The following is a 27495-nucleotide window of genomic DNA, read 5'->3' as shown; positions in this document are numbered from 1 at the left end:
TCTGTTCAGACCCTCTGAAACACCTGACATTGGCCACTGTCAGAAGACAGGATACTGAGCTGGATGGACCATCGGTCTGATTCAGTATGGCTCTTCCTACGTTCTAGTCATTTCTCACTGTTCTCTGAAAGACTGTTAAAAGTATTTCATATTACTGTAAGTCAGTAGATATAATCTTCCATTATGATGAGTCTAAAATCTGAAGTTTTCAAGTCAAAGAACTTTACAAAACTCCCTGCCCCTGTTTTATTTTCAGATGATCCGAAAAGGTGTATTCAAAGATCAGCACTTTGATCAAAATCTCAACTTCATGTATATAGAAGTAGACAAAGTAACAGAAAGGGTAAGTCTTAAATGAACTAACTGAACTGTAATTTTTTAAAAAGTTGTTTAACTATAATAATGTTTCAGTTATGAAATTCAGTAATTAATGACCTATTAATTAATGTTCTAACTAGTACCAAGATACGTTGTGAAGGCTGTTGAAAATATTTTTTTTTCCTGCAGAATGCAGAAAGTTTATTGTGATAGGGAAATTCCCTGTTGCTAGAACATTATTTAACCTATGATTTTGCATTTGTTTAAAAAAAAAAAATCTGGTTATTCTCAATCAGAAACTGAGTACACTCCTTCATATAATTTAACCTTGTATAAACTTAGCTTGAAATTATGAATAAATCTGAATGCTGCTGCCTTCCTTTGTTTTGTTAAAATTAGAAAATGTGCATCTGTTATGTGACATGTTTGTTATAGAATACTCCCTTAAGTCTGGTCTACACTAAAAAGTTAGGTCGACGCAAGGCAGCTTACGTCAATCTAACTATGTAAGTGTCTATGCTAGAATTTTGCTCCCATCAACATAACTGCCCCACTATGCTGACTTAAAAACTCCATCTCCACAAGAGGCGTAGGCCTGGTCTACACTAGGGGGCGGGGTCGATGAGAGAGACGCAACTTCAGCTACGGGAATAGCGTAGCTGAAGTCGAAGTATTTTATTCCGACTTACCTCCCGTCCTCACGGCACGGGATCGACGGCCGGAGCTCCCCCTGTCGACTCCGCTACCGCTGCTCGCCCTGGTGGAGTTCCGGAGTCGACGGGCGCGCGTTCGGGGATCGATATATCACGTCTAGATGAGATGCGATATATCGATCCCCGATAAACCGATCGCTACCCGCCGATCCGGCGGGTAGTGTAGACATACCCATAGAGTCAGTATTGATGTTAGGTCGATGCAGTGTCAATATAAACACTGTGTTGTTTACATCGACTGTTACTGGCTTTCAGAAGCCATCCCACAGTGCCCCACACTGACAATACAGTCAGTACAAGCGCTTCTGGTGAGGACATGCACCACCAACACAAGGAGCATAGTGTGGACCGCAAAAACAATTAAATGACTGTGGTGGCTATATGCCGACGCAATTTAGGCCAACGTAATTTTCTAGGGTAGCTATGCCCTTAGGGATTATAATGTGTACCATTGAACGTTAGAGTGCACCGTAAGAATGCATCAAATTGGCAAATATAGAACATGCTTTCTCACTTAGAATTCTCAGTATACTAATCCACTGAGTCTCAAATGTAGAGAAGCAGGTCTTAAACGAGATGTGCAAGAAAATCAATGTATTTGGCATAAAGCACATTTATTAGTCTTCAGTTTTCAGTATTTCTTTAAATAACATTTACAGTAATAAGAGTTACAACACTAAATATGTGTTGGACAGCAGTAAATTTAGGAGGAATAACAGTGGAGAGAGAGAGAGAGTTCTTTAACTGGAATATGTGCTTCTTATTGTGCTCATAGTAGTTTTATTAACAGTGCTAATATATATAGAAATAAATGTTGGTTGCTCTTTTTATATTAGGAAAAAGTTACTGTCATGAGCACCATTAATCCAACTAAGGACCTGTTAGCAGACTTGATTGGGTGCCAACGACTCCCTGAAGACCAGCGGAAAAAAGTACATCAGCTAAAGGACTTGTTGGACCAGATCCTAATGTTAGACCCAGCCAAACGGATTAGCATCAACCAGGCTCTGCAACACGCCTTCATCCAGGAAAAAATTTAAATCAGATGAAGAAGTCCAAAGGGTTTGAGTAGTTAAGATACAAAGACTGAAGAAATTTCACAGCAGTTTATTAATGTATATAAACATAAATATTTCCCCCTGCAAAGTTGAGGAAGAATGATATATTTGAATTAACACCAAGGCTGATATTTCTTTTAGAAATGTTAGAGTAATTCTGTTTGTGTCTTATGTGAAAATTTTCACTGTAGAACTGTTTTAATTGCCAAGACTGCACACAAGTACAATGCTAATGTATATGGTTGCAGTTCATATATTATAAAAAAAAAAAAAAAAAGCTTGTTATAAAAGAACAGTAATACTGGGTGGTTGATTTGTTCTTAGCAGACTTGGCTTCATTTTTGTCTTTAAAAAATGGCCAGCATAAATGCTGTTTATATTCACGTTTTCCTAGGTGTGTGTGTGCAGGCCACAGCAGCATGCCCTTGGTGTAGTCAGTGCCGAAGGGGGTCTGTTCCTTCTTGAGCCTGCCTGCAGGGATGGTCTCCTCTTTTAAAGCAGGTTGTGTACAACTTTCAGTACACTGAAGGTAAGCTAAACCATCAACATCACCGGTGTTTAAGATGTTATTTTACTGGAACAACTGACAAATGAGAGACAATAGCTTTATGGCAGAATTCCCTGCATGTTTGATAAATGATGTTTTATTTTCTGGCATTGCAACTGTGGCATAGTTACGACTTCTGTTCTGTTCATCACATTTAAAATTTGGAGAATGCGCACTTGATGGATAGAGCGCCTTCAGTGTACTGTTCTTATTACTTTAATTTTTTTAATCAACTTGCTATAGACTTTGTATACATTTTGTTAAATATAGTTCACTATGACATAGAACCAATACTTAACAGAAAAGTTTTCATTTACTAATTACATATGTTGGGATCTGATTCTGAAAGACCTTATATCTAAAGGATAGATAGACAATATAATGAAATTTTTAACTATTTGTATGTCATTTTGAAAGTGTACTGCTTTATGCTAAAAGTGTTTCATTTGTTCATTGTTTTCATTATTTGTGATCATGTTGTCTTTCAATACAGGCATAAACCTTCCACTCTTGAACAAAGCAGCTGCTTTTTAAAAGCGGTAATTGCTTCTTTACCTTTTATTTCTTTTGTAAATGAAGCTTTTCTTTAAGAAATGTGACAGTGTTGTCTCTTGCATAAAACAGTTGACACTCACTTATTGTAAAGTGAAGATTGTTCTGCTGCATGTAAAGTGGACCATGCAGATTTCTGTATGTTTTCAGTATGCATCATTAGATAATAAAGTCTTTTGTGAACAAGGCATTTGTAGCCATTTTTAAAAGATTTTGTCTTCAGTGCTGGTAAATCAGGTAATACATAAGAAGAAACCCTTCATTTTTCTGTAAATCCTTTAATTAAAGGGATTATTAAAGTTATGATCTTTGGAAGGCGATATTAATTAGATCTCTAATTATCATCATTGTAAAAGAAAGAAAACAAACCAAAAACCTACAGATACTGTCTATCTGCTTTCATTGTTATGAAATTATTCCTGTAGGATGTATGATTGAATTCAGGCTTTAACTAATGTTTGTGCTATTTTTCTCACTTTTCCTTTTGATGGTGCTGAAAGAGAGAAAGGAAAGCGAGGCACAGGCCACTCTACGCCTACTCCATGGGTCTGATTTGATGAGACACCAACTTCACCTTCCTAACAAGGTTATTTCTGACAGCATGTGTAGATAAACATTTAGCAACAAGTTAAAAATAGTTTGAAACATTTGAGTTAGTTATGCAACATGAAGAATCCAGAATCAAACTTTCCCAATTCATACTGCTGTTTTAAATATAGTTTGAGACAATAAAAAAATGCATCTTTTTATTTCCATTTATTATTTGCATAAAAGGTATAGAAAAAACAGAGATTTAGGGTTTTTTTGTAATACCCTTTTCAGATTGTAAATAGGACTTCTTTATCCATCTAGGCACAAACATGCACACTTAGTGCAATCAAGGATGGAAAATGAGACTAAGCAGTCATTCTGCTGGTGGGGTGTTCCCCACCAAGGAGATGTAATGAACTACAAAGCAGGCAGGTGATGGGTGATGTTACATGCCTATTTTGAACCTTCAACCTGTCTTTTCTCAGTTTTTATTTTAATTTTTGGTGAAAAGTAAATCTGTTCCTACTTCAACATATTAAGTTTCTTGTTCATACAGGAAATAGAATGCAGATTTCACTCTTACTGAAATGAAGAACTAGATACTTGTTAGCTAATTTCACACAAAGAAATTTGCACTGTTATGGTGACGCCTATAACATATCCAGCACTTCTGGTGGCAATTTTACACAGATGTAGTGAAATCCTATTGTTTCTGTTGATTTTGACCATTATTTTGTATCTCTATTTAAGAATCGTGAAATGAGTTGTCAGCTCCAATAGAAACAATGCACCTTATACCTACAGAACTTTTAAAAACTATTCTAAAGAAGAATAAAGTTGCTCGTTTACTTGTTCTTTGTGTTGTAGGTGCCGCTCAAAAGAAGATGATGACCACCAGAAGACATGAACAAAGGTTTCTGTCCTATAAAAGATATGAAAATATTTTTCATGTTATCTGTCTAATCTTTCTGTTTACAGCATTCATTAGCACTATTGGTAATTCTAAGAATAGTCCTGTTGTGATGGTATTTATTTGTATGATGTGCTTGTTTCATTTCTGGTCGATGTGATTTTGTTGTGATCAAATGTAGGAAGATACACAATACTGTATCTGTAACTTTCTTCTAATAGGAGAAATATTGGGTATGATACTTTTCCTTTAGGAAGGAGTCAACCAAATTTGTCGGTAAAATATATATATTTTAGCATCACTGATGTTTTTATGATTTTACTAGCAGAGGATATAAAATTTTGTTCCCATATTTTATTGTAGCAAGTGCATTATAAATGCTAATACTATCTCTTACTTACCTTTAGCCAGCAGAGCAAACATTGTAACTAGGGGGGTGGGTTATGAGAAATTGTTGAAAAACAAGTGGATCCTGGTCCTTGGCCCTCCTCCAGCTCCCTTTGTGCTTTTCTGGCAGAACAAAGGAGTTGTAATTCTGGCTTGAACATCTAGCCAAATGGTTCCCCCAGCATGGAAGATTTCTGAGTGGTGTAGAGACATAATTACCTATTTGCCTCCCCTCTCCCTCTCAACCCTTGGTGTAAGGGAGAGTTGGATGTGTGAATGGAGTGGTGCTGAACTCTGCTGATTCCCAGCTGTGGCAAACTGGTACAAAATAGAAGAATCCCTGAAGCTGCCATTCGCAGTTGGCTTTTGGATGAGGGTGGTATACAGCTGTTTTTGCTGCCTCCACACCTTGGGTCTGGTGCCAAGTGAAACTTGGCTGAACCCAAGCATTTAACCCATGATCTGTGTCTCATGGTGACTGAAAATCAACAAAAAAACAAACTAAAAGTGCTTTTGAATCTGGGCCCCCAGATGAGAATTAAATGCACTGGAGATGTATGCTAAAAAATCCCTTTACTACTTATATTTGTTATGTATGTTGCTTAGGTGAATACATATAGGTTGACAAAATTGAAAACCATTTTAAAATAAATTTGTTAAATGAATTTTGATTTTGAATCATTACATTTTTTAATAATGTTTTTCCGTCCATATATAGGGTAAGTGGCAGTAAACCTCTGAAGAACCTTTGAATATATTGATCCATACACAGAAGGCTGATCATTCTGTGAGAATACAGGAGATATAACGTAATCTTCTACAGTGTATTAAGTCATCAACTGTAACTCATAGTTATAGCAGCAAATGTTCAAAGTGGCAATTGCTTCAAGTTAATAAAATAAGATTTTGGAAGTTATTTGCATCCTGTGTTTTTTACTTTTGCTCTGTTTATAAAGTTGATAATATAAAGCTTTTAAATACTTTTTTCAAATATTTGCATACACTAAATCAGGAGCAAACTTTTAGGCCTGAGGGCCACATCGGGTTTCCAAAATTGTATGGAGGGACGGTTAGCGGAGGCTATGCCTCCCCAAACAGCCAGGCGTGGCCCAGCCCCGCCCCCTATCTGACCCCTCCTGCTTCTCGCCCCCTGACAGTCCCCCCTGGGACTCTTGCCCCATCCAACTTCCCTGTCCCTGACAGCCCCTGGAAGCCCTGCCTCTGACTGCCCCCTCCCCCGCCACTCCATCCCACCCCCCCTCATTCCTGACTGCTCCCCCAGAACCCCTGCCCTCTGACTGCCCCGACCCCTATCCACACCCCTGTTCCCTGACCACCACCTCAAACTCCCCTGCCCTCTATCTTAACCCCCTCTGCTCCCTGCCCCCTTACTGCGCTGCCTGGAGCACCGGTGGCTGGCAGAGCGACAGCCATGCCACCGCACAGCACAGAGCACCGGGTCAGGCCAGGCTCTGCAGCTGCATTGACCCAGGAGCTCACAGTCCCGCTGCCCAGAGCATCATGGCGGCGGCAGGGTGAGTGGAGACTGTGGGGGAGGGGGAACAGCAGGAATGAGGCTGGGGGCAGGAGCTCAAGGGCCAGGCAGGAGGGGCCCGCGGGCCATAGTTTGCCCACCTCTGCACTAAATCATAACATGCCAATGTAGCGCTTCAGATTCCGTTTTCTCTGCTAGAGTTTAGGCCAGTATCAATAACAGGTACCAGAGGTATTCAGTTACCTGCTCCATCACACACTTTCTTTGTGACGTTGGGCAAGAGTCATTTTAGTCTCTTTGTGCCTCAGTTCCCCATCCGTAAAATAGGGTAATAGTGCACAGGATTTTGTGAGGATAAACACATTAACATTTATATTACACTCATGGGGGCCATGTCAGTGACTAAGATTGATGGCTGTAGCTTAATCAGGATAAGAGTGTGAAGATGGTAGGATGGGAAAAGCAGCCTGATGAAATGGTGAGGATTATGTTGCCTCTTTAATTCAGGGGTTGTGCTTGCCATTTCTTTTTAAGTGTATTGTTGATTCACTAGCTTCTTGGACAGGATGGCTGGCTGTCTTCATCTAGCCAAGAAGTTCGAACTCTCTTGCAGACTTTATTCACCATGTCACTGTGTCACTTTGAGGTTACGCTATAGCAATGTAATCTAGATGGGACAATACCTTAAATCAACTTAAAAGTAAAGCTGGTGAAGAATGTGGTGGCTTACTTGTTAATTGGAGTTTCTGACTTGAACACATGAAATTAGTGCTCTGTATTGGCTGCCTGTAATTGCCAGGTGAAATTTAAGGTCTTGGTATTGACCAGTCAGTTTTTAAATGGGTTGGAGCTGCCTACTTGAGACCATCTCTCTCTCTAGGTGATACCAATGGTGCAGTTTTGATTAGAAGTGGTTGAGCTGAAGGCCCCTCTGTTTAAAAGAGGAGGGAGCTGCTGGAAGGGCATTGTCTGTGAAGGGCCTTGAACTTCGGAATTTATTTCAGCCTTGACCTTGGGTCAAAAATCACCCAAATCTGATGATCTTCAGGGCATGTTGCAAAAAAACTTTTTGAGGCTTTTGAGGAGGAAGTGTGCGGTCTGGACTGGGATCTATATGCAAATGGATGGTGTTTGCAGCTAGGGTGGACTTTTTCCCCACTTCCTAATTTTGATGAGTCTGTATTTATTTTTGACTGTACAGTAACTCCTCACTTAGTCGTCCCGGTTAACGCTGTTTGGTTGTAACGTTGCTGATCAGTTAGGGAACATGCTCGTTTAAAGTTCTGCAATGCTCCCTTCTAATGTCGTTTGGCAGCCGCCTGCTTTGTCCACTGCTTGCAGGAAGAGCAGCCCATTGCAGCTAGCTGGTGGGGGCTTGGAACCAGGGTGGAGCGGCAGCCCCCCATCAGCTCCCCGCTCCCTTAAGTTCCCTGTGCTGCAGCCGCCCAGCAAGCTAGCAATTGCCTCCCTTCCCCCAATGCCATGTGCTGCTCCTGCCCTCTGTCTTGGAGCTGCTCCCAGAGATTCTTGCTTGCTGTGCAGGAGGGAGTTGGGGGGGCTAATGTCAGGGTGTCCCCCTCCCTGCTGCTCCTACACCCCGCTTACCCCTTCTTCTCCATATAGAGCAGGGAGGGGACACGGAGGGAGAGAGACAGAGAGCACCTGGGGCAGCAGCTGCTGTCTCAACTTCCTGATCAACTTAAAAAGACAATGCACTTAAGAGTGGGTCAGCTTACTTAAAGGGGCAGTGTGCATTTCTCTCTCCCACACACAGGGTGTGTGTCTGTCTCTGTCTGCTATGCTGTCTCCCCTCCTCTCCATTCCTGCTGTCTTGTAGAATGAGAGGCTACATTAACAACAATGTGTTAACCCTTGAGGGCTCAACCAAGTGCTAGTTCATCATTTAGCACAGGGGTTCTCAAACTTGGGGTCGTGAGGTTATTACATAGGGAGTCGTGAGCTGTTAGCCTCCACCCCAAACCCGGCTTTGCCTCCAGCATTTATAATGGGGTTAAATATATAAAAAAGTATTTTTAATTTATTTGGGGGGGTTGCACTCAGAGGCTTGCTATGTGAAAGGGGTCACCAGTACAAAAATGAGAACCACTGATTTAGCAGCAAGGCATTCCCTAGGAAATATCCCACCCTCTTCCACCCTCTAACTTCACCACCCCTCAACCAAGCTTCACAATCATCATAGCTGTAAACAGTATTAAATTGTTTGTTTAAAACGTATACTGTGTGTATATCTATATAATATATAGTTTTTTGTCTGGTGAAAAAAAATTCCCTGGAACCTAACCCCCCTCATTTACATTTATTCTTATGGGGAAATTTGATTCGCTTAACATCGTTTTGCTTAAAGTCGCATTTTTCAGGAACAGAACTACAACGTTAAGTGAGGAGTTACGGTACTAGAATGTTTATATCTCTAATATATGGTCTGGAGCCTTGAATTGACAAAATACGACATGACCTTCCCCCTCCCCTCAGCTTGCCTTCCCTCCTCTTAACATCTCCACTTGCCCCAGTAAGCTCCATCTTCCTCGCACTTACTCTCATATCCTCCCTTACCCCTTAATCTCAAACTCTACTCTGGCTCTTTCCTGTCAGAACACAAGCATGCTGTAGTCTCTCCCATCTTAAAAAAAATCCCACACTTAACCCCACTTGCCTCTCCAACTAACACCCATTCTCTCTTTCATCTCTAAGCTCATTGAATGTGCTTTTTACAATCTTTTTCTGGCATTTTTCCTCCAGTTTCATCTTTGACTCTCCAATCCAATGTCTTGCACTCCACTGAAAGCACTCACCAAAATCTCTAATGACCTTTTCCTAGCCTTCACTTCATCCTCGTCCTCCTTCACCTGTCAGCTGCCTTAGATACTGTTGACCATGCTTTTCTTAAAATCTTGTCCTTCCTTGGCTTCCATAACTCTGCCCTGTGCTAGTTCCTCTGTTTCTCTAATTCAGAGGTCCCCAAACTGGGATGTATCACCTAGGGGGTGTGGAGGAATGTTCAGAGGGGCGTGGTGGGGATGGGGAGGGAGCCCCACCCTGCCCGCAGCCCCCTAACCACACCCTGGCTGCAGCTCCACACCTGCCCCTACCCCCAGTCTCAGCCCCTGGCTGCGGCTCTGTTTCTGGCCCCAGGCCCATCTCCAGCCTTAGCCGCCTTACCCCGTCCGCATCCTCCTCCCCCAACCTGAGCCATGGCCCTGTTCCCAGACCCGGGGGGGTATGGGTGTGTGCATGCGTGCGCAAAGGTAAGTGGGGGGCATGACTTTGAAAAGTTTGGGGACTACTGCTCTAAATGCTCTTTCAATCTGTCCATTGAAGGATCCTCCTCATCTGCTGGCTCTGGCCCCACATCTTTCTGTGGGGGTTCCATATGGCTCTGTTCTTAGTCCCCTTTTCTCCCTCTAACCTTCTCTCTCTGTAATATCATCTGTAAACACAAATTCAATACCATGTCTATACCAACAACTTCAGAATTACCTCTATTCTGGACTGGTCTCTTATCCAAAATAAAATCTTGGCCTGTCCCTCTAACAGTGCCTTGTTGATGTTCAGGCATCCGCTCAAGCTCAATATGACTAAACCAGAGCTGTTAAATCTAACCCTCACCCCCAAGACCTTCTCACTACCTCTTTCTTGATCAATGGACAACACCACCATTCCACCTGTCTCTCAGGCTAATAACCTGATCGTCATCTTCTATTTGAACCTGTCTCTAGATTATCACATCCAGGCTATGTCCAACTCTTGCAGTTTCTTTCTGCATAGTATCTCCAAGATATGGCCATTCCTATCCAATCACACAGCTAAAACTGTTGCATCGCAGGCGTGCGTGGACAAAGCTCAGCAGTCAGTATGATTGGAAGCAGAGTCATTTATTTCTCTCCAGCATGCTCTTATATACAATTAAGGCCAAGCAATCAAGCAATTGCTAATTGGTTAATAAAATACACACAAGCACAGCTGTAACTTCATTGGATAATTGCCATTCTGTACCACCTTCTAATTTATTATCCTGTTTACTGCCTACCAGCAGATAAGAACTAGTCTCATCCTTGAAACTTGCATGTCAGTTTCTCACACTCTCATGCACAACAATCCCACACCTCCCCCCTTTTCTCATAATAAAAAAGGGAAGGCACAGCAAAACATTCCCAGCTCATAGCATCACATTACTACAATCTATTACACAGCAAAACTAAAAGCAAATCTAAACACCAGCTGCCTAACTAAACCATAACAGAATCTTCCGTGGTTCCCTAGCCTCCTACATTCCTCCCCTCGCTTTCTCAAGCGCTCTGGTACAACAACAGCAGCATAACCTTGAGCTAATCTAGCAATACAAGCACCAGCATTCCCATTTGTCTGCTTGCGCTTAAACAGAACAAAAAATTACACAGAGAGCAAAAAAAATTACAGTCTAAGCCAGATTTTTCCTACTTCCATTACATTATCCGTTACAGGGGGCGGGACTGAAGAATCCCAAAACAACTTCAGAGCTTCATCGCACACATGGCTTCCACCCTGAGGAATTACGAACAAGAAATCCAGTTCCGCCCACACACCTAACGCCCAAATGAACAGAGCAGAAAAAACAACAGTAACCGGTTAAACAAAACAGAGCCAAAGCTAAATAGTGCACCCAAACCAAATAGTATTTCCTTAATCTATTAGGGCTCACCTTTAATCATGCCATTCTTAACATATAACACCAGCAGTACCAAACAAAGCAAACATAAAACAACAAGGGTAAAACAAATAAATAATGTAAATTCTGCAGGGTTCCCCCATTCTCTATTGCACACCAAATTGTGACAAAATTTCTATTACCAATCCATCCCTCATGTGTCAGGTGATCAAACTGACACTGAGGGGGGGGGATTCACAGCAGAAAACACAACATAAACCACATAAACATCTCAACAACACCACAACAATTCTGGCCAGAAAACACATGTCACAAACAAACACAAGACATAAAACATAAATGTAAACTCTATAAATAAATGCATGGTACATAAAATGCTATGCAGCTAACACCAATTTTCTTTAATATCTAAAAAACAAAAACAAAACTACCCCTACTGGGCAAGCAATCATTACATACAATATACAAATACCCTTATTACTACCAGGCAAAAAAAGGAAAATTACATCATCAATTAAATCATTTACAATAATACAATTGCTTCCTAGCTTACCTCTAAAATCCAAAGCTAATCACAGCTTAAAATTTCTTACTATCAGCTTCTGCTTTTAAACACTAAAAAAAAAAAAAAAAAAAATCACCACTTATATGCCCATAAAACCTAATACAATCTCAATTACATAGCACTATATACATTCTTCAGCTAATACAACAAAATTATTCATAGCCAAACAATTACAAACTAATTTCTTTGCCTAAATTTATTTACAAAAATTTCAAAACACCAAAAACTTTTCTCTCTCAGCATTTTTACAAAATTCAGCTATTATTCCCTTTAGCAACCACAAAATTAACTTTGTACTCTCCTTAAAAATTACTAGCTTGTCTTCCAACAACAACCTTTCTCAACTTAAATCACCATTCCAAGTATCCCCCTGAATATTTGAAATTCCCAAGCTTTTGTCTGTAGCCTGGCCGCCTGGGCCCGATCCTTTTTTCCTCTTCAGATTCTCTGTCTATTGCCTACCCGCTTGGGCCCGATCCTTTTTTCCTTTCCAAGTTCTCTGCCTATTGCCTGCCTGCCTGGGCCCGATCCTTTTTTCCTTTTGCTAAACCGTTCCTTTCATGAATACCAACTTATCCCACTATCAATTTAGCTAGGAGGGTGTACTTCTTAACTAGCCCCCACCCTTCTAATCTCTACTGCGAGCAATTATCTGTATTTTCCCACCGTGGGGGCTACATTCTCATGCATATAACTTTAATTACAACATCTGCAATCAGCCTATCTATTTTAAATATAGGCTACATCTAGTATCAAGCAATCTACAACAACCAATAATCAGCACATAACACAAAATTAACAAAAATCTAATAAGGCTAACAAAAGCACTTTACATAAAGGTACTTTGGGTCACATAAATTCAAAGCCATTCTCCCGAATTACCTAAATTTATGCCTAAATAACCCACAACTCCCCCCTTTGAGAATACTCAACAAACCTTTTGGCTGAGTTTTCTCAAACTCTAAAAACAAAAAACAATTAGGCTCTAAAAAAACTGGGGTTAGTAATGGGGGGGGTAACATCATGTACAATCCAATAGGGGGGGGGGCAATACATGCTAAAATTTTTATCCAAAACACAGGGCGCAGCCTGTAAAATAAATCCCAAAATCCAATTAACATCACATTTCTCAGCAGGAGTCCCAAATTTCTTCCTGCCAGTGTACAATTCTTTGTTTCTTCACCAGGGTCAGTTCTCAATGTCTTTTTAGTCAGGAATTTCTGGACTTTGGCAATATCAACAACGTGAGTGTTTTTTCTTCTTTTCCACCACCGTCGTGGTTCAGCTTCTACGGGGGAAGTTTACCAGGACATCATCCTGTAGTAATTTTGCTTCTTTCAAAAAACAACAAAAAAAAAAGAAAATCCAATAACACAATGGGGGCTGCAGCGGACAAGGGAAAGGTTAACCAGCACGTTACCTTGTCCTTTTTTCCTGCTATTCAAAAGCACAATGAAACTAAAAAATAATTAGGCCAATCATCAGTAGAAAAATTCTGATGTGAAGGGGTCTTTTGCAATAAAATCATGGGTCCAGGCAGTCAGTCTCCTGGTTGCAAAATTGACAGGGCTGCTAGGATCTTTGGGCAGCTCTTCCATACCTGTGAAAGAAGACAGCTAACACATTCCGTTAGTGCCTGGCAGGATTTTGCAGCTTTCATTAGCTTTTTTGGGCGGTTTTTCAGCTCTCATTAGTCTAAGCTGTGAGCAATATGTCCTTGACCGGGGCCAAAAAGAAAAAAATGAGCTGTCTTCGATTAACTCATGCTGTTCTTTTACTTTCCCTGCTTGGCTTCTTTTAAACTGTAAATCCTGTGTCAGAACACCCAGCTGTTGCTGCTCATTCCCGGCACTGTCTCAGGCTCAGACCAGCCAGCGTAGGATGCCTTCTCCGGGCTTCTGCCAAAACAACTTACTTGCTTGTAGGTCCAAACGACCTCCGGGGCCACGGCACGAGCCTCTGCCTGCGCCGTGCACTCCAACGTCTTCCCGTCCAGGGCTCGCTTCCAGCGGAGCACCTCCTCGTCCTGTGCCCGAAGGCCGGTCAGGAGGAGCCTCCCCAACTCCCCCTCTCTTCTTAATAAGTGAATCAGTGCAGCAGGGGAAATCTTTTCCCCCTGTCGGTTCATAATGTGCAAATAAAGCTTCTGTGTTATCTTTTCTTCAGCTGATACAGCGGTACTCATATTAGCTGCTCTGCCCTTCTCCTCCGCGGCTTGTAGCCGCCGCTTTCCTCCGCGGCTTGTAGCCGCCGCTTTCCTCCGCGACTTATAGCCGCCCCTCTCCTCCGCGGCTTATAGCCGCTCTCCTCAGGGCTCAGGTGCGCCTCTCTTTTCGGACGCCCGGGGGCTTCTCCAGCACTCCCCGCCGCAGCTCCTCCGCTCGCCTCTGGGCTCAGGCTCCTGGCCGTTCGCCTCTGGGCTCAGGCTCCCGACACTATCATCATTCGATACGAGTCACGTCGGGGTCCGGGGGCTTCTCCAGCACTCCCCGCCGCGGCTCCCAGCCGCCCGCCTCTGGGCTCAGGCTCCTGGCCATTCGCCTCTGGGCTCAGGCTCCCGACACTATCATCATTCGATACGAGTCACGTCGGATAAGCACTCCCCGCCTCTGGGCTCAGGCTCCTGGCCGTTCGCCTCTGGGCTCAGGCTCCCGACACTATCATTCGATACGAATCACGTCGGATAAGCACTCCCCGCCTCTGGGCTCAGGCTCCTGGCCGTTCGCCTCTGGGCTCAGGGCTTCTCCGCCTGGGTCAGGCCACCGACACTTTCATTCGATACGAATCACGTCGGGGTCACCATTTGTTGCATCGCAGGCGTGCGTGGACAAAGCTCAGCAGTCAGTATGATTGGAAGCAGAGTCATTTATTTCTCTCCAGCATGCTCTTATATACAATTAAGGCCAAGCAATCAAGCAATTGCTAATTGGTTAATAAAATACACACAAGCACAGCTGTAACTTCATTGGATAATTGCCATTCTGTACCACCTTCTAATTTATTATCCTGTTTACTGCCTACCAGCAGATAAGAACTAGTCTCATCTTTGAAACTTGCATGTCAGTTTCTCACACTTTCATGCACAACAATCCCACATAAAACTCTTGTTCAGGCTCTCTCAGATCTGTTATTGCAACATCCCTCTCTTTGGTCTTGACAAATGCAGTCTTGTTCTGCTCATAACCATTCCGAATGCTGCTGCAAAGATCGCTTTCCTAGCCCATCGCTTTGATTGTATAACCCATTTGTTTGCATCCCTCCACTGGCTCTCTGTTCTCTACAATATCAAACATAAGATTTACCTCCACTGCCTATTCCCATCTTACCTATCCCATCTCATTCACCATGGAAGTGATGATTCCCACCTCTGATCAGCCTGTGATGCCAGCCTCTATTTCCAAACAAGCAGTTTGCTTTGTCTCATGCTTGGGAGAAGCTCCCCATAAACACCTGCAAACTAACTCACCCTCCTTAAAACTCCTTGGCTGTGATTCTTACAAAAATCTTCACAACAGTTAGGCTGCTGGTATGCTGAGACCACTGCCTGTAACACTGACCAATATTCTCATTGTTTCCTTGCATTACCTCTCCTGTCTGTAACCGGCTGTTGTCTCTTATCTTCTACTTAGATTGTAAGCTCGTTAGGGCAGGATCCATTTTTTTTTCTGTGTTGTATAGCACTTAACACAGTGGGGTCCTGGGTACTTGACTGGGGCTCTGAGGCACTATAGTAATACAAATAATAGGTGTTTTATGATATACTATAGACATCTAAATAGCAATCTGTTTTTCACTTTGTCTCACATTTTCATGAGAGTTAATACATGTTGTGATGTGAATACCTGTCCACTAGGAACTGAACAAACACCATCAACTAACTGATTACTACTGACCCAGGATGATTTTAATTGATAAACTAAAGATGAAGGGTTCCATATCCTACCACTTCAGTAGTTCTCAAACTATTACATTTACTCCTGATGGTATGTGAGCCACAATCAGATGTTGGTTGATTGAAAGTGTATTCAAATAAAGAAATACACTGATTAAAATTACACAGGTGATACGCCAAGTATTTTTGAGTTTTAGATGTGGTTTGCTAGGCCTTAAAATTTGAGAAACTGCTTCATTACTACTACCCTGATTTATGCAGTCACACATGTTTAAGAAATAAATATTGCATGCATGTTGAGAGGTATCTGCACATTTGGTGTACAGTAAATCATGAATCTGAAGACAGTGATTCTTGGATCTGAAAAGTGAAACAAAAAAAGGTTGTAGATGTGTATTAGATTTTTAAAGGAAAGGCTTGATAGCATTTATAGAGCACCTTTCACCAAATACCCCAGAGGTATTTGAAAAATGGAGTGTTGTTTATCTTTACACACAAGTCACTTCACCGACAATGAAATGTGCTGCAACAGCTTAACATTAAACAACAATACTATGCAGGTTTGGGCAGGAAGTGAAGAATAATTAATCCTTTTGAAACTATAAAGCAGGGTGGATTTGATTATTTAATCATGGATTTCTACATAAAAGTGCATTCTTGTTGGTTGTTATAACCTTAATACCTATTCTTCACAACTCAGAGATAGATGGTTTCATTTTTAGACGGTACACACTATGCATTTTAAGTGATTTATTTTGAAAACTTTTCAGATTAGTTTTACAGCTATATCAGAAAATGAATGATTGGTTATTTCATTTACCAAAGGTAACTGAAGCAGATATTTATGAAGTCACTGAGAGGTGAACTATCTCCAATTCAACAGGTTAATCATTAATATTTGGAGGATTTTCTTGCTATGCTGCACTAGGAGGAGATCACTGGACAGACATTTAATTTTTATTTATAAAACAACAATTACGTATTCTGGATTTTTTTCATCTACAGCAAACATAATATTTTAACAAAACAAGCATTTGAATTTAGTTAAACATTCAAGTTTTTTAAAATCAGATTTGTTTTTGTTTGCTTTTAACAAACAGTTAAATGAAATATTTAAAAAAAAATTAAATCACCTATGTCAGCCAGGTCAACATGAGAAACTTAAAACACTGGCTTCTGCAGCTAACTCAGTCGTCTTCACCTTCATTTTCCTGTTTGTTCATAATCTGGAAAAGAAAAACAAGTTTTACTGCTTCTTCAGGTCCCAAACGATTTCTCAATTTGGAATGAATTAGTCCAAAGGAAGAAAATATTCTTTCTACACCGGCAGAAGAAGCTACTGCTGTTAAAAGTGAGATGATCACTTCTGCAGTCTCTGAATCCAAGTGCTTAAGTGACTTCCACCAGTTCACTGGTGTGACTCTCTTTAAAACATGGTCAGCAAACATATATTTCTTGAATGGTTCACCCTTAGCTCTGAAGTTTATCATAGTTGGCATTATGGAGGGATGACTGTTAGATGTCCCTGTCATAGCCAACTCCTCTTCTTCAGCAGTTAAGGTTTGATCCTAGTACCGAGTACTGAGAATATTTGCAAGAAAATGAGCTGGAGATAGTACTTGTCCCATTTGTTTTTTATAATGCTTGTAATTTAACTCTGTAATTGCATATTTCTCTTTTTAAGATCTCACTCAGTTCCTTCCAAATTTCAACAGTGTCAGCAATAAAACAGCTATTTCCCTGCATTTTGTTCAAAGCTACAGAAATAGGCTTCAGGGTACTCAGCATGTGTTCAACATTTCTCTTAAGCCCAATGTTGAGAACTTTGGTTGTGACAGTGCCATCTATTTTTTCACAATTTTGTTCACAAACTGTCATCAGATTAGGCCAGTTCTTGATATAGTGTTCAAAACAGTCCACTACTAAGTTCCATTGCACGTCTTGGTTCCTCGCACTTTTTTCAGAGCAGCTGCTGCAAAGTGGTTGTCACGGAAGTATTTTGCAATTTCAACATTAGCCTTTATTTCTGGAACACTGAAGACTTTGGCTAGGAGGTGCATCAAATGAGCACTGCAACCGTATGTTGTTAGCTTGGGACTCTCTTCACTTGGATACATTTGCAGCATTGTCTGTGATCAAGCTGCATACTAGACATTTTAATTTTTTTTCAGTTATAGCTTTTACTGCTGCTTCTTGTAAGTATTCTGCTGTGTGCACATTTTCTGTAAGGACGACATTCCCTTCTTCTGTTGTCACACAAGCCCATACAACAGGAACATGGTGGAGAGTGCTCCACCCATCAAGACTCAGGTTAACAATTTCACCCTCTAGACCTTTTGTACGCTGCTCAATTTCTCTTTCATACACTTTATCCAGCAATTTGCCTGTGACATCTGCTCTGTGGGTGGACTGTATGCTGGTCTTAATGACTGAACCATGTTAATGAAGTGTGGGTTCTCGATCATACGGAAAGGAGAGTTTGTTGCATAAACAAACGGGGCAATTTTTTCATCAATTTTACCTCTTTTTGTAATCTGCTGATTCTTATCACAAACTTATCTATGGTTGGTTTTGGATGATGGAGATCTTTTTCTTTTTGCTACAGGTGATATACTGTGGCTATATGACATACATGATATGACTGAAACACTCTCATTGGCAGATAACTCTGAAACTATAGAAAATGATGGTGATCCTGAAGGTGGATAGTCTTCAGAATCCTGTATGTTGAGGATGGATTCTCCTAAACAAAATAAGTCAATGCAGTTATTTAATTATTATTACCATACTGCTCATTTAGTATTACTCACTGCATTCACTAACACTCAGTACTACTTTAAAGGTGAAATTGTAAAAGGAAGATCTGCCTAGTAAAGCTATTTATTTTTTATCACAACTGCATCTAAAATGATAGTATCATAGAGTAACAACTATATTTTTTCCTCAAACATGAGAATTCAAGAATAGTCCAGAAGGAAGACAGGCAGTCCTTAAGAAAGAACTATGAAATAAAAAAAGTTTTTCCAACCTGAAGATCCAGCATGTTCAGACATGTTCCTTTCATCATCTTCATTGCAGCTTCCTCCTGAGAAGGAACACTTCTCATGATGTTGTTTCATTAGGGCAACCAGGCCTTGCATTTCTTTGTTGCGCTGTTTGCATTTTGCACACATGCCTGTCTTACCCACAGGTAGAAGAACGTCATTAAAATATTCCCAAACTGGGTCTCTTTTACGGCCTGCTGCCATTATAGGTTTTCCCTTCTAGTGAGAGAATGGTATGATAGATCTCAAATCAAATGAAGGCTACACTCAGAAAGACCTCAAGACTTCTGGAATATGCTGCTCAGTTTCACTTTTGTTTCTACTGCCTGTCCCTCTCTTCTCACATTTATCTCCAGACTTCTTCTCCTTGTCCAGATCTAGTCCACCCCCAACAATCTTCTATTCATTGAACTTTTTGAAACTTTGCACCTTTAGAGAAAAGTAAGGGATTGACTGTGTACACAAATTTGCAGAGGGACAATAGGGTTGAGTTCTGATATTTCTCACCTCTATATATTATTTATTTTAAAACATTTTTGCTGTTAACAAGCATGTTATCTCTGGAGAAACAAATCTACAGTTTGAGAACTGCCAAACTAAGCATCTCTGATGGTACCTTCCAGACTGAGCACTGAGTCCCATTGGGTAGATAGAAAGATTAACCTAAATAATCTATACAGAAGCCCCTGGAACCCTATAAGATTGGCTCCCTAATCCATGAACTATTGGAACTCATTTACAAAACTTTTCTTAAACATTACATGACTATATTGTCTCATACTATAGAATTAGAATTTATAATCCCTATTCCATGATACATTATAGCTCAAAGATATCTATTTTAATTAAAACTATCTTTAGATAGGTTTTTTTCCTCAAAAGGCATTTTATCAAAAAAATCTGGGTTTTTTTTTGTTTTTTGTTTTAAAAATAGATTTTTATCCACCCTGCTGTAAGGTGAGTTTAGAAAGGCAGAAAAATTAGCAAAATTAGACTGTTGTCAGGACACCACAGGTTTAATAGCACTTTTCACAAGTAGTAGTAGTATGTGCTTACTCATAATTGCAAGTAGTCAGGATCTGCTCTGTCTCACCCAAACATTTCCAGAATCCCAGCTGTGCTGGGCAGTAGTTCGGTACATACTTACACAAAAGAATTCTACCGCCTGAATCACCAACACCATTTCATGAAACACGTGGAGTTTTGTTGGGACTTTCTCACTGACAGGTGATGAGGGAGATCCAAGTGCCCCAGCCCCACCTACATTGAGCAATAGCTCTATGGCCCGCAGCAGGAGCAGGTGTGATGGATAGCTAATTTATAGGTGTGTCTGGTTTGCCCACTTCACCTGTACCCAGGAAGACTTTCTGCTGTGCAGGCTGTATATCTTGCATCCCACCAATGGGTCCATTCCTCTTTAAAGAGTAATCAACTGAGATTTTAGATGCATTCTACAGAACGTTAGATGTTTGGAAATTTTAGCATTGTGATACTTCCTGCAATTTTTGTGTTTTTCTAAATAGGCATTTTATAAAATTTGCAAGTTATGGTTTGATGGGACAAGAATATATGTTGTGTAACACTGCTGCCAGAAACTGTTCCCTGGAGGCTGCTCTTCCACTTGTACTTAGCTTTCTTTTTTTATATTAAATTTAGAGTTAGCGTGCCTCCACGTCTGATCTTACCAGCCACAAGTAACCACTTTCCCTAAAAGCAGCAACAAAGACATTGTAGTTATAAATAGAATAAAGGGTTTATTTATAACAATATGTATAGATTACATAAAGGAAAAACAAGACTATAACACTACAGAAGAAACAAAGTAAATAACAAAACTATGTGTATATCTGCTAGAAGCCTATCACATAAGAATTAAGACCAACCTCTTCAGAAAACATAATTAATAAAAAAGACGGTCAAAACCCAGAGGCACTTAGCAACCATTCTGTCATGCAAATCTGCTTCTTAGCTGAACTCTTCAACTCCCAAATGTAAACTTTTCTCCTTCCACTGCTAAATTCTACAATCTTTCCCTGCAATCAAACAAGCTTTTCAATAAAAAGTGTTTCATGTGGGGTTCATAGCAATGCTAGATGCTCCTCCTAGAACTTCAGGGTTTCCTGCGTCTCTGTAGTTCTGGCCACCCAAATATTAAGAAATTGACGAGCCAGCATTGTCTTAAACTAAAAACTTTAAAAAATAGAAGGAAAAAAAAGTGACTGAAGTCCAACATACTGCACCCAAAACACACATGCTTTGACATTTATCTCAAGCATTGTCTTGAATTTTCTTTAAATGGAAACTATTGCACATCACGCACAAAGATATGACTGAAAAAAACACAGTCACTTGTTTCTACTCACAACGGTACAGAATCTTCCTCTCCACTAAATTCTTGAGTGTTTCATGTAGTTTAGACATGAATACTGATAGCTCAGATGTTCCTCGGGAGTAGGGGTGAACTAAACTTATTTCTATTGCAGCAGTAGTGCCAAAATGCATTAAGTATGTGTACATACACAGAAACACAGTTTCTGCTCAGAAGAGCTTACAATATCAGGTCCCAATTCTGGAAACTTACATACTTTGCACGAGTTGTCCTATTTTAATTCAATGGGACTACATGTGTGTAATGTTGCATACATGCTGGATCAGGACCTTAATAGCTAGACAACAGACAAATAATATTGAAGGCAATGTAAGATACACATCTTACTAGCTACTTCCTTCTCTCCTTATGACACTGTGACCTGACCATCCTTACCCTGCTTTTCTCTCCAATAAGTTAATACAGAAGTCTTAACTTCGTTTACCCACAAAATCTTTTTTTTTTTTTAAACATAGGAAACAATCAAATGGCTAGATCCTAATTAACTGTAGCCAGGGTCATGGCCAAAGCAGTTCTATGTAGCAGCATAGCCTGAATCTTAAACTTAAATCTTTCTTAAACTGCTGGGATGACTCAGTAAGGGTAATTCTTGTTCAAACTTCTGAAGGAGGAAAGATGGTATTTACAGTTGTCTCATAAAGGCATGTCCACAGCAAGCTACCAATTATTTTGCCAGTGTTAGAAATGAATCTGAAAAGGATTTACACTAAACTAAGCATCAAGATTTCCTGGGAATTTCTAGTTCAAAAGCAAGCTGATTGATGAGGAATGTAGTAGGAGTATAGTTAAAGTGACACTCCCAAGTAGTGATTTGGGGGGTTTTTTTTGTTTTTTTTTAAATTCTCCACTACTGGTACTTGACAGCATGTCTCTGTTTTCTCTTTTCTTGGTCATCCTTTTTTTGTCAAGTTTCCATTGTACTGAATGTGGGAGCTTTAAAACAAAAGGCAGCCACACTTGCTGTTTTGTTTACTTGTCTGCTTGTGCACTAGTATATCATTTATCACCACTACTGTGTGCAGCTCTGAAAAACCTAGTCAAGCACTAGTGTGCTGCTGTAGACATGCTATTTTTAGCTCTCCTCCTCTGTATATAAAGGCACAGCGTTAATTATCTCCAGTTTTGAGAAGAGAATGGGTGAGATGCTCCAATTCCATCTGGTCCGACTGGACCAGAAAGAACAAAAATAGGGCCCAAATCCATGTCTTGTTTTGTTTTTTTCTTCATGTCAATTTTTAAACGAAAGAGGCACTCACCAGATTGTAAGTTGGGTCAAATTTTTATGTAAAGTGATTATTTTTTAAGTCTCAACTGTACTATCTGGATTTTCACTATCCATGCCAGTAACTTACAGCAACTAACGTGAGATTTTCCTCTTTCTATTTCCTGTTGTATGCTGCTTTGGGCAGTGAATATAAATGCTTCTCCCACTCCCACCTCCCCAATCACACACACAATTATGCACTTGTTAGAATAATTCTGACATTAATAATATATTATGATAGACTGAACATTTTTTCATAATTAGAATCTTTTATACACTAGTTTTGAAACCCTCAATATGAAAACTTTCCAACTTCACAGATGAAGTGATTCATTGTTTTCAAGTGCAGTTGTGAGTGATATGCCATTTCATATATAGGTATTAATGAAAATGTTACCAATATAAACCAGATTGGCCCTAGCCAATAGTTTTTAAATGGAACATAAGCAGATGAGTACATCTTGTGCTGACTTAGTGCATGGGGTGAATATCAGCCGACCTGAATCGAAATGTTTTTATATTAAATGTAACCATGTAGGGTGGTGTGCTGGTTGGTAGCTTCTCACCTTTCAAAGATGCTGATTCTAATCACTCCATCTTAGTCACTGATAACCCAATCATGGTACAATGGTTAAGTGAGTTCTGAGATGACTGTTATTCACCATCAGCCAGCTGTCACAGCTGGCAGCATTTGTTCAGAGAAACATGTCAAGTTTATTTAAAATTTATGGCTGCATTTTCAAGAGCTTATAAATAAAATGCAATTATGCAATTATGCAAAACATTTATCCTGAAAAATTGTTAAATAGATTTAATTTGAAACCCTCTGGGATAAATCTTTGTTACGAAATTGTTCGATTTAGCAGGAGAAAATGTAAATGAGTTCTGGCTCACAGTTTGCATTGATCTGTAAGATACATTACTTAGCACTTGCTGCTTACAAGAGCTGAGCTAATACATTTTTAAAATGTAACAAATGCCGGTTGTGCCTAAATATGAACTCTATTTTCTCCAGGTGTAATAATAAACCAGTTCCAGAAGCAGTGAGCCGCTCACCATGAACAATATGAGCACAATTTCTTGTTTAGAGAGTGGAAGGGGTCTACTGTCAGTTTTGAGTTCAGGAGATGTTTTGTGTTTTTATCTCCATGCAGTCCAAAACTCTGATTCAATTGGGACCTACGACACTCCAAGTGATACAGAAAGCAGCTGAGCTGACAAGTGCACAGCGCTCTAGTCACTACTCTGGCTCTCTATCGATCATTGGTTCTGTTTTTGAACTTTAAAGCTCACCAGCAGGTTAGTTAAGTAGCATGGTGATAGCGATCTGAAAGCCCTCTCTATAATATAGCTTCCACTAGTGGAACTGCACTGCTGGCATATTATTGTCCCCTTTTTTGCCAGTGCAGCCACTGCCTGGGAGTTGCGGGTGCTCGGTAGTTGTCAAGATCAGGCCCCTAAATACTTTAATGCTCACTTTAAATAGGAAGTTTTCTAAAACAAGAAATCTATTTTGGGACAAGCTGTACGGCAATGAGCCAGGAGAGCATGCAGAGAGTGTTCTTACAACTGGATTTATTTGTACTTGGGATCTTTAACTGTGTATCTAGTATAAAAATGAGTATGCTGTAGGTCCTAGAGAACAGACTCATTTGATTCCACAGTGAAGTTTGAGAAAAATCTTCTCATTAAAGTGTATAATTGTAACTTCAGTGAATGCTAATCACTTTGAAAAGATCTTCTGCACAGGCCTGGCTGAGTAGGTCTTAATCAGTTTGTGGTGCAAGGCTGGATGTTAAAGTTGTTGGTGACTGAAAAGTCCTCAAGTTCTTGAATACAGGGGTCTTAATTATCCTGCCCAACCCACCAGTGGGAGTGGGTGATTTACACAGGCCCTCTCACAACCATGAGATCTAGCAATCAGTGTGGGCGGGGGAACAGCTAATTGCTTCCAAGAACTCTCATGAGAATAAGAATTGGTTAAGATCATAAGCCAGATTCACTCAATCTATGCTCCCTTGATAATGCACTCCCTTCATATTTCTACAGGGTGGGGAGAAACTAAAGCTTCTCCCCAGGGTTCCACAAGAGCCCTGCCAGCAGAGACTGCTGATGCATGACTCCAACTCAGTGCTCTGCCCCTTCCTCTTTCAGCCCCAAAGATGAAAGACTTAAAGTGATAAGCAACTAAAATCAGGGTGTTAAAGTGGCAATCAACGCCTTCCTTCCCCTCCTGTACTACTGTTTACCTTAAAGTCCAGGATGTTGAGATGTAATTGTGTGTAAGTTGCTCTGACGAGAAGCACTTATAGGAATGTATTGCATTACAGACCATGCTATATTGTATTCTATGAGTGTAATATCCAGCCCTTGTACAAATGAGCTCCAGTAGCTAAAATTTCAGGGTTTTAAAAACAAGTGTTTCTGACTTGCATCAAGAAAATTATCCTTAAATATGTGAAGACTGTAAACTGATGTCCTGCCATCTTCCTCAGTTAATGCTGAGAGGTACTGAGGATTGGTAACCCTGAAACCTAAAGCTATTTGAAATGTCAACATTTATAACTATTTCACTGCTGATCATTTTAGCAATACGGTAACAACCCTCCACCTTTTCATGTGCCAAAAATCTCCAGTTTTACCCCTCTGACAACTTCTATTGTTCAATTACTTGTCAGTACCAAAATCTGTGACACATAATGAACATGTTAGGGTAGTATAACATCAAACTTAATATTTGAATAAGTAACATTGGGAATAGTGTATTGACTTCAATTAAAACAGAATTTTAAATGGAACTGCTACAGAATTTCCAGTATGCGCCACTGAAGTATCAGATAACACAGGTGTTTTGTTCGGGAGGAGGAGTGTCTCATACACAAGGACAACTATGGTTGCAACAGGAACAATAATTCAGAATTTCTTGATTTCTAGGCATGTACAGCAAGCTTCATCAATTTCACTGTTCCATTTAATTTCCTTGTTTGAGGAAAAAAGTGAGTGATTACATATTGATAGAAATGCACTACATTCATTTTGCTTCAGTATTTTCCCATTTGTATAATCAGATAATTGGTCCTTAATCTATGTATCAGAAAAAAATGACAAATGTATAGAAATTGTATTTTTCCCTCTCTTCCCACCCTTCATATTGCACTTAGATTGTGAATTCTCTATGGCTGACACCGTATCTTCCGATGTATTAATACAGCACCTAGTGCATGGGGGAGCACTGATGCTGAGTGGGATTTTCTGGGTGCTAGTGTAATATAACTATACTTTATTGATATTACTTTTGTAAACATTTACAAAAATATAGTTGCACTCAGGAACGGGATGATCTGCTGGTATGCTTATATTGATCCAATTCTTTTAAAAGTTACATAAATGGTCTGTAAAAGATGTCAGCAGGCAGAGGGATAAAACTTGATTTTTCTACAATACAAGTGGATTCAACTGTCACAAGTGCTATTTCATATCACTTCTGTCTCATACCATTAAAAATACTTTAACTTGACAAAAATCAAGATAAAATAAGATTGCTTAGCAGGACTCACTCAGAATGAGAAGTATGAATTCAAGAAATTACTGTTTGTCAGTGTGAGTGTACTTCTGCTTTGGCATAGCAGATACAGATTTTAACTTCTGGCAATGAAAAGTCTTACTCGTTACTACGTTTTTTCTGTAGAGTTTCCTTTTGGTCCTTGGCTGTTTATATTTTAAACTGTCCTTATCAGGGAAAGGACTGGTTATAGCTGTACTTGGTGGCAGTAGCTTTGGGGAAGTCAATTTAACAGTTGATTGAGTTCTTGGTGCCGCCACACAGCATGAGGAAGACCTCCGCAAGAGCATGTTAGAGTTTAAAATGATGGGGGGTTTAGAGCTTTTAAAGGCATCACAAGATGCTCTAAGCTGCTTTCTGGATGAACTTCTAATGGAGGATGTTCCAGCACTCCATTTGCAATGACGACAGTACTCCCAAGTACATTTTGAGCTGTTCCACTCATGCGTGCAGCAGCCAGAATGGTTGGATTTATTTTTCTCTTGATAGTCTCGATTAAAAGGTGTCTGAAGACATAAAGGGTCAGACAGTCTTGACTGCTTCAACTGATGCATGGAGTTTGTAGAACTGGGTCGATTGCCAAGCATCATACTGGAAGATACTGTCAGGTCTCTTGTCTTCTCTTTTAATATAGTCAAGTACTGCATCCTTTCAATTTCCAGCAAACGAGATATTAATTTCACAACAGAGCTTTCTGGTGGTGGATTAAAGACTTCCTTCCAGTCATCCCATTTTGATAAGGCCAACTTTTGTAAGTCCAGGTTATTGAAAGGTGGTGGGAGAAAATCAGGGTATGGAAACACTTCATTTTGGTGCTTGGAGGAAGCTTTTTCAATGTTTTCTATAGTTTCTGGTTTTAAGTTCAGATCCATATATTTGAAATAACTAAGCAAAACATCATTTGCTTTTTCACTCTCAGAAACATCACCTTCCTCTGGTAAAAGACTGTTCTCGACACTGCTGTTTCGCAACTTCAAATTCCATTTGGACATACAGAGAGTGTCATCACTACTACTTTCTGTAGCAGGATAGGAGTCAGAAGCTGTGGTTTCATTTCTGGCCTTGAAAAAATCCCCATCTCCATTTGTCCAGTAGATTCCTAATGGCATCTGCTGAGGTCCCCGGTAAGACACTGTGTGATAGCTGTTCATATAGGCCCCCACCAATGTGGGATTAACAGTAAAGAAGTTTAAAGAATTACCATGTGAGCTGGAAAGTTTTTCCACTAGAGGCTTATTGGAGTCTCTGGAGGGGGGGAAAAAAAAGAAAATATAGTGTAGTTTTACTTGGGGTGTTGGAAGATAAAATGCATTTATGGGAGCCAGGATTTACCCTATATTTTAAGGGGGGCAGCTGTTCATGTTGCATATTACAAGGAGAATAATGACTGTTCAATTTATATTGAAAAGCTAAATTATAGCTTTGGCTCAATCATACAGCAACCACTTTTGAGGGAAATACTCATTCAGATGGGATTTAATGCTTTCCGCATACCAAGGGCCAACTCCTGCTTGCCTTGCTCATGTAAATCGTCCTACTGTTCTTGGCATAAAACTATTCTCCATTCATTAAAATATCAAATGTGCATCTTCATGTTGTTCT

The 27495-nt window shown here is 40.1% G+C and overlaps 2 protein-coding genes across 9 annotated transcripts in view; one reads left to right on the top strand and one right to left on the bottom strand.

Moving 5' to 3' along the window:
* PRPF4B (pre-mRNA processing factor 4B) overlaps positions 1-5925 on the top strand; it is a 56591-nt gene extending 50666 nt beyond the window's left edge. The window contains exons 14-20 of one of the 4 annotated variants that reach the window (XM_045005680.1): positions 257-343; positions 1868-2146; positions 2484-2618; positions 3130-3175; positions 3689-3774; positions 4587-4632; positions 5735-5925. In XM_045005680.1, coding sequence (XP_044861615.1) covers positions 257-343; positions 1868-2071 — 291 coding nt within the window. In that variant the 3' untranslated portion in view covers positions 2072-2146; positions 2484-2618; positions 3130-3175; ... (1 more) ...; positions 4587-4632; positions 5735-5925. Of the gene's footprint in view, positions 1-256; positions 344-1867; positions 2619-3129; positions 3176-3688; positions 3775-4040 lie in introns of all 4 variants that reach the window. The other 3 variants (XM_045005679.1, XM_045005682.1, XM_045005681.1) reach the window with 3 other exon arrangements.
* Positions 5926-20428: 14503 nt separating this feature from the next.
* FAM217A (family with sequence similarity 217 member A) overlaps positions 20429-27495 on the bottom strand; it is a 31945-nt gene continuing 24878 nt past the window's right edge. For all 5 annotated transcript variants that reach the window (XM_045005686.1, XM_045005689.1, XM_045005687.1 and 2 more), the window contains one exon: positions 20429-27138. In XM_045005686.1, coding sequence (XP_044861621.1) covers positions 25917-27138 — 1222 coding nt within the window. In that variant the 3' untranslated portion in view covers positions 20429-25916. The remainder of the gene's footprint in view (positions 27139-27495) is intronic.

The sequence above is a fragment of the Mauremys mutica genome, chromosome 2 (genome assembly GCF_020497125.1).
Source record: "Mauremys mutica isolate MM-2020 ecotype Southern chromosome 2, ASM2049712v1, whole genome shotgun sequence".
In the NCBI taxonomy this organism is placed as follows: domain Eukaryota; kingdom Metazoa; phylum Chordata; order Testudines; family Geoemydidae; genus Mauremys; species Mauremys mutica.
Note: the sequence above shows the minus strand (reverse complement) of the source record. Positions and strands in the feature narration are given on the sequence as shown.